The 11935-nt window shown below is 38.0% G+C and overlaps 1 protein-coding gene across 1 annotated transcript in view; it reads left to right on the forward strand.

Moving 5' to 3' along the window:
• tln2b (talin 2b) overlaps positions 1–11700 on the forward strand; it is a 124265-nt gene extending 112565 nt beyond the window's left edge. Inside the window, exons 50-58 of the mRNA XM_083545856.1 lie at positions 335–520; positions 929–1036; positions 1563–1668; positions 3074–3198; positions 6379–6504; positions 6629–6691; positions 7256–7438; positions 7567–7692; positions 9285–11700. Coding sequence (XP_083401982.1) covers positions 335–520; positions 929–1036; positions 1563–1668; positions 3074–3198; positions 6379–6504; positions 6629–6691; positions 7256–7438; positions 7567–7692; positions 9285–9413 — 1152 coding nt within the window. The 3' untranslated portion in view covers positions 9414–11700. The remainder of the gene's footprint in view (positions 1–334; positions 521–928; positions 1037–1562; positions 1669–3073; positions 3199–6378; positions 6505–6628; positions 6692–7255; positions 7439–7566; positions 7693–9284) is intronic.
• Positions 11701–11935: the final 235 nt, after the last annotated feature.

Below are 11935 nucleotides of genomic sequence, written 5' to 3' on the forward strand. Positions count from 1 at the left end.
GTAGCATGTTTATTATATCTAATTTCTTTGTCAGTGTTATCAAATAAGTTAAATGTCTGGAAATGAATGGACCTAACAAAAAAATAAATCAAGTCCATCATATGCTTGGGTTTTTTCCTATTCACAGGTAAAAGTGCAATTGTGAAAATGCACTTTTGTGAATTGTGAAAGTATTTCGTTAAGAACAAATAACATTTCTTAACACTTTTATGGTTGATTGTGTTGAACCCATTTAGGAATATTAGAAAAGTTCAACCAAGCCAATAAAAAACATTTGCTAATGTGTATGTAATGTTTTTTTACAAACGTATTCACTGAATTGCCCTCTGTACAGGTCTTCCAATCCAAGGACACACCGGAGAAGCTCGCCACGCCAGAGGAGCTCATCCGCATGACCAAGGGCATCACTGTAGCCACTGCCAAATCTGTGGCAGCGGGCAACTCTGGCCAGCAGGAGGACGTCATCGCCACTGCCAACCTGAGCCGCAAAGCCATCTCCGACATGCTGCTCACCTGCAAGGTGCTAATCGTTCTCGCTCAACAAGCACCATCACATTCTTCATCTCGCACATACACACAGGTGCACAGATGCACATTTGAATACGCACAGACTACACACAAGCTTTCATTCAGCAGCCCTGGCACTGACCTAGTCAGCTTCAAACGGGGGAGGCATATTGAGAGGCTTGAGGGAAGTGTACACACAGTTTACTCCTCTTTCTCAAGGACACTTTGACCTAAACTTCAGTTTATATTCCCACATTTATTTATTCTTTTATTATTCTGATTTAATATAGTACAGATAGTTTATATGCAACAACTAAGTTCTTATCACTGACCATTTAGTGGTTTGTTATGTGGTGTTTGTTTCTTGTAATTCTTTAGAGATCATATGCATTTTGTTAAGTGTTTTGTCTTTTTCCTTCAGCAAGCTGCATATAATCAGGAGGTGCCTGAGGATGTGCAGAGCAAAGCCCTGATTTATGGCCTAGAGTGTACAAACGGATACATTGACCTGCTCGAACACGTTCTACTGGTGTGTGTGTGTTGTTAATGCATATTGCTGTCAGTAATTAATTTAATCATATTTTCATGCACCTAAATGGTCCCATCACAAGATTTTGTCATGTAAAGTAACATTTAATGTCATAACAGTTAGTAGGAGCACAACTGACACAAGCTGGTTGGCTTCAGAAAGACAGTATGTGCTCACGTTGCTACATCGGTATTAATTTTAATTTAAATCTAAATTTTTTTAGGGCATTAACAGAAACCCTTTCTTTTAAATGTCTGCCATAGTGTTCTAGAAAATGAGTAAACACCTATTGTAGTGTAAAGGCTTTTAACCAAGATAAGAATATTGCAGCATAGTGTAATGACTTTGGGTTTCTACTGAATAATTGCTAAAATCGTAATGAATAGATGAATAGTATTGTAACACAAAATTATAAAGAGCTCAGCTGGAGTGCGTTTTGTGTTTATTTTGTGTCTGTCTTGTACAAGCTATTTCAAGGTTTTCTAAAACTAATGAAAAGTAATCCAGTATGTTCATGTGGTTCCAGGTTTTGCAGAAGCCTACAGCAGAGCACAGACAGCAGCTGGCTGTGCTGTCAAAGAAGGTAGCTAGCTCAGTCACCGAGCTGATACAGACTGCTGAAGCTATGAAAGGTGAGGAAATGCAAATACATGTGTGTGTGTGTGTGTGTGTGTGTGTGTGTACACCGTATTTTCCGGACTATAAGCCGCTACTTTTTTCCCACTTTTTGAACCCCGCGGCTTAAACAAAGAAGCGGCTAATATATGGATTTTTCCCGGTTTCACAAGTTTCAAGCTAAAAACTGAGCCCCGTAACATTAGACCAATGAAATTGCGTTCAGGTGAACCAATTAAAATCTTTATATTAAATCGCGCTCCCACTGAATCAGGCCGCACTACATCATAAATATGGATGCGATTCCTCTGACGTTTGACCTTCCGCTCACTCGGACTGTCAACAGGAAATTGTTGTGAAAGGAAGGAGGAAGACAGTGAACAATGACTTTCTTGGTAGGCTACTGTTTAGATACAAGCCGTGTAACAGACACTGTCTTTCGTTAAAGCGTGTGTAAAGTTCATTAGTTTCAATGTGGGAACCTGCGGCTTATAGACAGGTGCGGCTTATGAAAAACACTTGGTAATTTCAGGTCAAGAGATTAATTTTAGTCATTTTATAGTCATCTTCCCAACTTCCTGGTTTTATGGAGAGATGTGAAAAGTACAGTCTACTTTTAATTTACTTAATAGCAGTCCTAGTTTTAAATCACTTCATACCCAGACTTAGGTCTTTAAATAAATCTATAATGCTGAAAATACTAACCTTTGCCATAAGAAGGTAAACTAAGAGTTTGGTCCAGTCAGTAAAGCCATATCGGTGTTAGCTGTAATAGGCAGTACATTGTGATGAATTGTATCTGTATGGGGTTAATAAAGCCATTGGCCCACTGGGTCTCCCAGCTTCACTCCTCTAATTCTTCTGTTTTCATTTCCTCTGCTGCAGACGGAGGTAAGTATGAGACAGCATGAGCGTTGGAGCGCGCGCGCACACACACACACACACACACACACACACACACACACACACACACACACACACACACACAGAGGGAAGCACTATATGGGAGGGGCAGGGTTCTCCAGGGTTTGGTATAATCCCCAACACCATCTGCCTGCCTACACAAGCTGCTAAAAAAAATTGAGTATTTTATAGCCACTTAAAAAGTCAGTAAAGAATGAGGATAATCCATCAAAAACGCATTTCCACAAGCTGTACTTACAAGCTGCAGTGGTGATTAAAGCAAGGCTCTATAGTTTTCGACATATCCGTCCTTATGTAAATCTTCCTGTCTTTTACAGTGTAATGTCTTTTATTGTGTATAGCTTTTTTTGATGCATTTTATTTTATTTTATTCTCTTTTTTTAATGTTTTCCACTTTAATTGATTTGACCTCGGCATGTCGTAAAGCTTTTCCTAGTTTTCAATATACTTTATGAATAAAACTTGACTTAACTTACCCATGACCACATGTGTCCCCAGGCTCTGAGTGGGTAGACCCTGAGGACCCCACAGTAATCGCTGAGACTGAGCTGCTGGGAGCCGCTGCTTCTATTGAGGCCGCAGCAAAAAAACTGGAGCAGCTAAAGCCCAGAACCAAGCCGAAGGTATCCACTCATCCCTGCCTTGTCTGTCCTATATTCCGAAACACCCTTCTTCATAACTCTGTCCACCAGCATACCTGTGTCAAATCACTTCCACATGGCCTCAGGGTACTGGAATGTGCTTCTGGCTGGTATGGGGGTTTGCTGCATCCTAAAAGAATGTTATATTTTTTACACAAAGTATTGCAGGCTTAGAGGCAGATGTTTCAGTTTTTTTGTTAGTATTTCCAATCTACAGGAACCTCCGCATTGTTCGATATCGTAAAGATTATATTTTTGTGCGAGATAAACTTAGTCAGACCTGTCCATCGCTCAGGAAACAAACGGAAAGGTCAGCGTTCTCAAACAATTTATTCCAGAAGTGTTTTTATTATTGGATATGTCTGAAGTAAAATAAATCTGTCAATGCTTTTCGCTTCAAGATTGTGACTCACTAAACAGATTTTGACCATTTTCAGTCTATTTATCAGAGCTTTATGTTTGCAGTAGGAAAAGAAATCGCAGTAAAAATTCAATTCAGTCTACCGACAAGGGTAATTTATATTTGTATAATAATTCTCTTTCTTTTATTATTTGTTTTATTAATGTTATTAACATAATGTTAAGGGAGTGATTTAAAAAAAAATTCATCTATACAGAAACTGTAAAGCTGTGATGTGACTAACTGAGCTGTGGACAGAAACTCAAGTTGAGATGTTCACCATGTTGTGGCTTACTTATCTTTTTTTTTTTTTTATAAAAAGCCAACATATCCAGCTGGCTTTTTTGTGTCATTTTAGCCGATGTTCTCATCGTCATACACTTTCAACTCCCAAATCTAGACTTGTATAAGAAGCTCACTGGGATTTGTTTCTATATAACTAGACCTTAGCATGAGTCACTATAATTTCGAGATTTAGCTGTATAGTTGTCACTTCATTTGAATCAGAACTGCATTAATGCAACAGTGTAAAAATGCAATGTTCAATTGTAGTAAAGATGATTGATGGGACTGTGGGAACTGTGCAGAAATAATGAAAAACCTACTTTCAGAGTTTCAGTGATCAGTGCGTATTCAAGTTTGGCTAGACTGTAACTGAGAAAGAAATGATCCTGGTCAGAAATCCTGGTTTTCAGCTTCTCTGGTGCTGCTTGATAATTCCTTTGTTTGCAGGTTAATGAAGGTTTTAGAGCACATGAGGAAAATAATCTCCACAAACAACCGCAATTTAAGAGATTGGAGCAAAATAATTTATGACTCAAATTAACACATCCTGAAATAAACTACTTTGTGTGATTTATGCTACACAACACTGTGGCATAAAACCTTTTTTATGTGTGTGAAAGGGGTCAAAATAATCTGATTAGAATCTGATAGAAAACCTTTAGTAGAAGACGCGCTCTATTTTGTAGGGACATGAAATATGAATTGCATTATTTGGATCAAACAGATAATGTCTTTCAAATAGAGCTACCAGTAGAGGTAGAAGGTGCTGTTAGTTTTTACCTTTAGGTTTTAGAGGAAGCTTGCCAGAAATGTTCACAAAGCACCTGTTTGAGATTAAAGGTGTGGCTCAAGCCTGGGATCCCAGACAACAGCAAAACAAAGGTTCATGGTGTGAGCTAACAGATATAAAGTGCAAATAAGGTTTATTTTCGTCATCATTAATATGTACCAGTTGTAGCTAACTGTCGGTCACGGTGGTTTAAATTAGTCTACATTTTGTTTATATTTTGGGAAATCTATTAAATCTATTACAATCAATTAGAAGATGTCGTAATTTAGCAGGATTATAAAAAAAAAAGGAAAAACATCAGGATGTACTGTGGTAGTTTTCCTTTTTTTTTTTATGGTGTAAAATTAATTCATAAATATATTTTTTTGCAACCTGGATAGATCACACTCATTTGGTGCTTAAATCTAAGTTGAGATGCAGTTCATATTTAGAGCACTAAAAGCAGCATTTAGATTGTGTTGCACCCTGAAATTAAATCAAAGTATTATTAGTTGCTACACGTAGCATACCACAACATGCCCACCCTAACCCTATTTAATCCAGGAGTTAGTCAGATGGATTGATGCTTGAAGTCAGCCGATGAGGTGCTAGATAAAGGTGCAAATGCCATGGTGTGCAGTTGGGAGTTTATTGCATTGGTGAGATTCCATGAAAAGGAAACATGTGGTAGTTATCCCACTGTAGATCTCCCTGAACTGCACATAATCTTTTCATGGAAGGTTATTCATTTTCATTGCTCATTGGTCTTATGCTCATGGTCTCTACACATGTCTCAATCATTTTTGTTTTCTTTATTATTCTTTTTTTTTTTTGTGCGCATTCTTGGCAGACGCTGTTCAGGGAAGACAATGCTAACACTGTTAGTGTGTGACCTACTCACAACTGTTTCTCTGTGTCTGTTCACCATGTTCTCTCCTTTCATGTCAAGAAACTTTGTTTCTCCTGACACCACACAGTACCACCATTCCTTCTGCTTCATCCTCACATATTTTCTCTGCTTGTCTTATATCAACTTATCTTATTTGTCCATCTTCCCCATTCTCTTCGCCCCCTTCGTTCATCCCTTATTGCTTATATTCAAGTTTCCCCTTCTCACCTGTCCTGCTCTCTTCTCCTCCATGCTCTCGAGGTCAGCTAGACCTGGAAGCCTTCGCTGCAGGGCTCTGTCTGATATGTTTGATATATTAGGTTGTTATTCAGTCCAACTATATATCAAACATATTCCTACAGTGTCCCGCCCTGTCTCCAGACTCATGTGCTCTATGTGCTGTGAGTGAGAGAGCCTGTATGCCCACTAGTGTGGCATGCTTGCTAGATCACAGTCTGTTATCACTCAAAAACCATTTACAAACGGTGTTCTGTGAAGGGTTTGGCTGCACTGAGCAATTTGGGACTGAAACATGATGCAATTGCTCCTCTGTGCCAGTAGATGTCATCCTTAAAGAGATCTAGGAGAAGTTTGGGATTAGAATAAATGACCTCTCAGGAATGTTCCTCAGTGTTGAGCATACTTGAGGGTTGTTGGTTTTTTTTTTTTTTTTTTTTTTGTCCGTCCCTTTAGTTGTATACATAGATTATATGCATCCTACAACACAGCTGAAGTAAATCGAACTTTCTTTGCACAAACATCTGAGCTATTTTTATTTGTTGATTTTCTGACTTATTCACTGTGTCGTTCTGTTTACAGCAAGCAGATGAGTCACTGGATTTTGAAGAGCAGATCTTGGAAGCAGCAAAGTCAATTGCAGCAGCAACCAGTGCTCTGGTGAAGTCTGCATCAGCTGCACAAAGAGAACTTGTAGCCCAGGGCAAGGTCAGTTTGTGTTTCTCACATGTTAAATGGCCAGTGCTCTTATGCTTATTTAACTATTCAAATTCCTGTTTACCCAATCCATTTTGTTTATGGTAATTAAGTGTATAAATATTTGTTTCTCTAGGTGGGCTCTGTTCCAGCCAATGCTGTGGATGATGGCCAGTGGTCTCAGGGTCTCATATCAGCAGTGAGTAAAGACTTATATATATATATATATATATATATATATATATTTCATTTTATAATGTTCTAGTTAGTGGTACTTTGTGTTCACCAGTAAAGGTTTGTCAGATTTGCTTTTTATTTGAATTGTATTTATCCACTAATTTGTTTATGATGTTATTCTGATTTACACGGCCCCAATTCTAATTAAAGTCACACAGTACTTGTTTTCAAGGCCATACATTAATTTAAATAATAGAAGTGATTAAGGAATATATACTGTAAGCAAGTAAATCTAGAAATTCCGATTCCAAGAAGATGCAAATAAGAAATGACCACAACCTCACGTCATACCACCCTATTCCTCTGATAAACTGGTTAAATGCTTTAGAAGACAATTGAAACATTTTGCACAGCCTCAGAGTCACAGTCTAACCAGCAGTACCCTTGCAGTGAGACTTCCGTATCGAAATCTGAAAAATCCTCAGCAGTAATCATTTTCCTCTTGTTGAAACATTTTGGCAGAATATCAAGCACAGTTTATGAAGAAACGAACATTTCTGTTTTTCTAACATTTTGTGCCACACAGGCACGTATGGTAGCAGCCGCCACTAGTAGCTTATGTGAAGCAGCCAACGCCTCAGTGCAGGGTCACGCCAGTGAGGAGAAACTCATCTCGTCTGCTAAACAAGTAGCAGCCTCCACCGCCCAGCTGCTGGTGGCCTGCAAAGTGAAAGCTGACTATGACTCGGAGGCAATGAGGAGACTACAGGTCTAACATTCTTTTATAAACCAGAAGTGCATTTGAAAGAGTGTCTCTGTGTTTAGAGATATTGTTACATTTCAGACTGCTGAATGTCTATTTGCATTATTATACTAGCTTATTCATAATGTCTACAGGCTGCCGGGAATGCAGTTAAGCGGGCGTCAGATAATCTAGTGAAGGCAGCTCAGAAAGCTGCCTTTGACAAGGCAGAGGACGATAGCGTGGTGGTCAAGACTAAATTTGTTGGCGGAATTGCACAGGTAAAACCTATTCAAAATGTATATCATATTTTTCGGCTGTATTGTAATTTGTATTTTGTATATCTTTTGTTATGTTTTTTATAATATAACTTTAAATGTTAGAATTTGAATCAGTCATTGAGGTCAGATTTTATTTAAACCCCAAACCTTGCATTTTTCCTCATCGTGTACATTTTTTTAGATGCCTATTAAAAGTAAAGAAAGCTTGTTTTACTTTTACTTGGCAAATATTTCATTGAGTGAATTGAGAGAACTTTTTCCATCTAACGATAAAGAAATTACGAGGCCACGTATGTAAAAAATGCAGCCTATCTGGCTTTCATGTCCATAATATGACATTCCTTTAAAAAAAATCTTTCGAGCAGAAACACTTAATCTGGTCAGTAAGGCTGCTCACACTGACGGACAGCTGAGCAAAATATCTGTCAGCAGTTCATTTGACTTTCTAATGGTGAAATTTGAGCTTGTAATGGCATTCATTAGGGAGTCATTACCTGCCTCACATAGCACTGCAAATGCCAATGCAGCTGATTCTGAAGATTGGAATTTGCCATGCAATTCAGATTAAAGATGCTCATAGATTATAGTGTCCGTGTGATTGGTTATACAAAAAAGAAATTCTAGAATATTATACGTATGATGTGCGTGTTGTCTTAGGTTTATTGTCAGTAGATATTAGTTTGAGCAAGTTTGCACAGAACTAAATTAATTTGATACAATGCAACAATTCAATTATCACCAGTTGGATCATTCTCTCTCTTCTTCCCATTTTTTGGAAAACATTCTTATTGCTATGATCCTACTCTGCATTTGAAATATTCTGTAGTTTAAAGCAGTGTTGCTTTAGCATCCAGCACTCTATCACACACTATTCACATTCCATGAAGTCTCAGTCACAGAGAAGTGGAGTGATCCTCCATTATGTTTCTCGAATTCTCAAGGGTTTAATTTAATTTTTTTTAATTTGTAAAAGTAAGAGGGGGCGATTCAGACATTGCAGAGAACTAAACCGCAACTGTCTTTGTACGTACGAGAATGAAATAAGTTTTATCACTGTGAACAAATGCAAATGAAATGTAATTAAAGGAGGAATGAAAGACAACATAAAGCTCTACTGATGTGTATACAATATATATATTTCAAACTATATTTCTTAAAGCTGCACAGCACGTGCTATAAGGTTGGACATTGAAGTCCCCCACAGGCAGCGAGGCAGAAAACAGACCACCATAATAGGAGGAGGAAATGAGTGCCAGATGCTGTGACCCACACAACAACACAAATATTTGCTAAATCAAATAAGTGAAAATATACAGTTTTACACATTGCATGCAAAAATGGAGTCCAGATTCATGCATGTGTTGCAGTTTGTTCTTTTTGTACATGAAAGCAATAAAATGCACTGAAAGCACTAAGCTCAATGAGACTCCAAGCATTTCTTAGAAACAGTGTTTCAGGCTATAAAAAGAAATATACTGCAGAGTTATGGACAATTACTTGAGCTTCTTTAAGATGAGTGCTGATTGGATGATTGATGCTTGACTTGTTTTAGAAAGAAAAGTAGCATACTGTCTATCACTTTATGCTTGCAGATCATTGCAGCTCAGGAGGAGATGCTGAGGAAGGAGAGAGAGCTGGAGGAGGCACGCAAGAAACTGGCCCACATCCGACAACAGCAGTATAAATTTCTGCCCACTGAGCTCCGAGAAGATCATAGCTGAGCTCTCTCACCCGAACACACACACACACACACACACACACACACACACACACACACACACACCAAATAGTATGAAGTCCAATGATAACCGTGAGCTTGTCTGACGTTGGTGTTGGAATGTTAGTCGTCTTGGAGGCTTTTCTCGTAGACGCTGATGTATCATGATGTTTAAGGATGTGAGTGGTCTAATTCCTTCGATTGGCTGGTTTCCACTCATGAGGATGGTAATTTTGTTTGTGATTGGTTGCTCTTCCTACATAGGGCTATGTGTCTTGTTTTTGTGTTATGTCTTGCTGCAGATCTTTTTCTTTCAGTGTGATATGCATTTAATTGCTCTTTGTGTGAGCGTGTGTCTGTGGGCACGCATGAACGCAAAAGGTCCAAGCAGTACGCCAGACTTTATTATTATAATCCCATTGGCCGATTAGTACTACCTTTTAGTAATTCATTCATACTCTTTCCACAAAATACACCAGAATATGGTGATATCAGGTGAAAAGAACATGAGTTGTATGATCCTGTGATGTCCTAACAGTGGGATGGTTGTTGACCAGCTTTTAGAACATATGTATTTGCTTAAATGTTTTTATTTGTGAAATTTTTAAGCAGGACTATTTATCTGAAGCCTTCGCTAAAGCACTACACAACTTTAAAACATATCATAAAGTCAAAATCATTGTAAGATTGTGTTTTTCAGCTAGAATGAGCTTTATTATAAGACTATGGGTAAAATGTACATTACTGTGCTTTGTGGTATTATTTATTGATAAGGGAGTCACGAAAACTCCTCACCAAAAGCATTAAAGTCACAGATATGTTATAGTCGTGTAAATCAAGGGACTGAAGCAGATACCGTTAAGTGTTCTAAGAACTCATGAATACCTCAGACATGTTTAACACAGTTCAGACATCTTTACCACTGTGTTTCCACACCCGTCTCTTACACAAAAGTAATGTGAACTCTACCTTTCGGTTCCTTTTCAGACACACAATACACAGTGCACATGTATACATTCAGCACACACAATCAGACTATTGAGACCTACAACTTAGGTGTTTAAAATTTGAGGATGCACATGCATGACTCGAAAAAAGAAAAAAAAAATGACCCGGCACTTCAAGAATTATAGGATGCACTGATATTGTTTGTATTCCAGTCTACTCTTTTTCTGCAAATAATGTGTGCTTCTTGTGGTAGACATTAGTGAGAACAATTAGTGGCTTCCTTTCAGGTGGAAATATAGTTATTCTTGTTTGATTGTTGTTTGCGTATTAAGAATTACACAACGTGGCACTTCAAAACACTACATATATTATATCAACCTGCAATATTCCACCTCTTCAATGTGGACTGCGATGTATATTAGTGCCTTATATTGTCTGCTCTGATGCAAGTTGCCCCTTCAGGCTTATCAAAGACTCAGATCATAACCTCAACCACTATAAGAGAAACCATAAAGATTAGTTTTTTGGTTCGTGCTAACTGGGCAACTTGCAGCAGTAGGTATAAATGTGTAGTTTTGTCCGTTTCTGAGCAGTATAAACAATGTACCTATAACAGCCACTGACTGTTGTTTGATTCTGCTCTGCCATATTCTATTGTTCTGATGTGGCCTGATGCTCTTGCCTTGGTAGACTGCTCAACTGCCAGCTGTAATTCACTTTAAGAACCGTTAGTGTAACAGCGTCACTGACTTCACATGCTTTACATTTCTAGTGAGTCAAGAATCAACACGGCATTCCATACACACGTATCTACACTTTTTCAATTTACTTTGCAAAGCCCCAATCAGGAACTACTAGATGCCACAGTGTGCTCAGAGTTTCCTAACAAAAAGCATATGTGAACCATACATAATGCTGTGGTTTAGTTGATGTGGTCTTGTAACAGTTTTATTGCTGCAATCCCTCTTGTCTTTGTCCCCAAATTTGCCTCCTGTTTCCTGATTTGAGGCTTTAATGAAACTTGTTGCAATTATGTCTCAAATAAGAGTTTTCTCTTCAATAAACCACTATGTATGAAGGGTTTGTTTATATTTACTAATAAATGTAATGAAGATATTGCAATATGTGGTTTAAAATGTGGTGTCTTTTAATGGAGTGGAAGAAGAAGAAAAAAAAAAGAAGAAACGGCTCCTTCAATTAAACTAGAATTTTAGGGCCCTCTTTAACCAACTGAAATGGTAACAATAAAATGAAACTATTATGATGCTGTATGTAAAATATTTATCTGGTCACGAAAGTATTTTTTGTATTCACTGAAAAAAAAAATAAAAAGTTTCAACAAACATTGTTTTTGTAAATGGTGCATGTTTTTGTCTCTGTGCCTGCTGCAGATCCTGATGATTTTGCTGTCCTTATTTTCCACTGGAGTCCGACAGTATTTGCTGTTTGACACAGTTTTCCTGCTTGCAGCGGCAAGAAGGTCACTATGACACTAGGCAAAACACACTCTGTGGTCTACTTTGGGCTCAATGACCACTACAGAACTAGAATAATATTTGTAGAATCACAAAGATAAGA

The sequence above is a fragment of the Silurus aristotelis genome (assembly GCF_946808225.1).
Source record: "Silurus aristotelis genome assembly, chromosome: 7".
Taxonomy (NCBI): Eukaryota; Metazoa; Chordata; class Actinopteri; order Siluriformes; family Siluridae; genus Silurus; species Silurus aristotelis.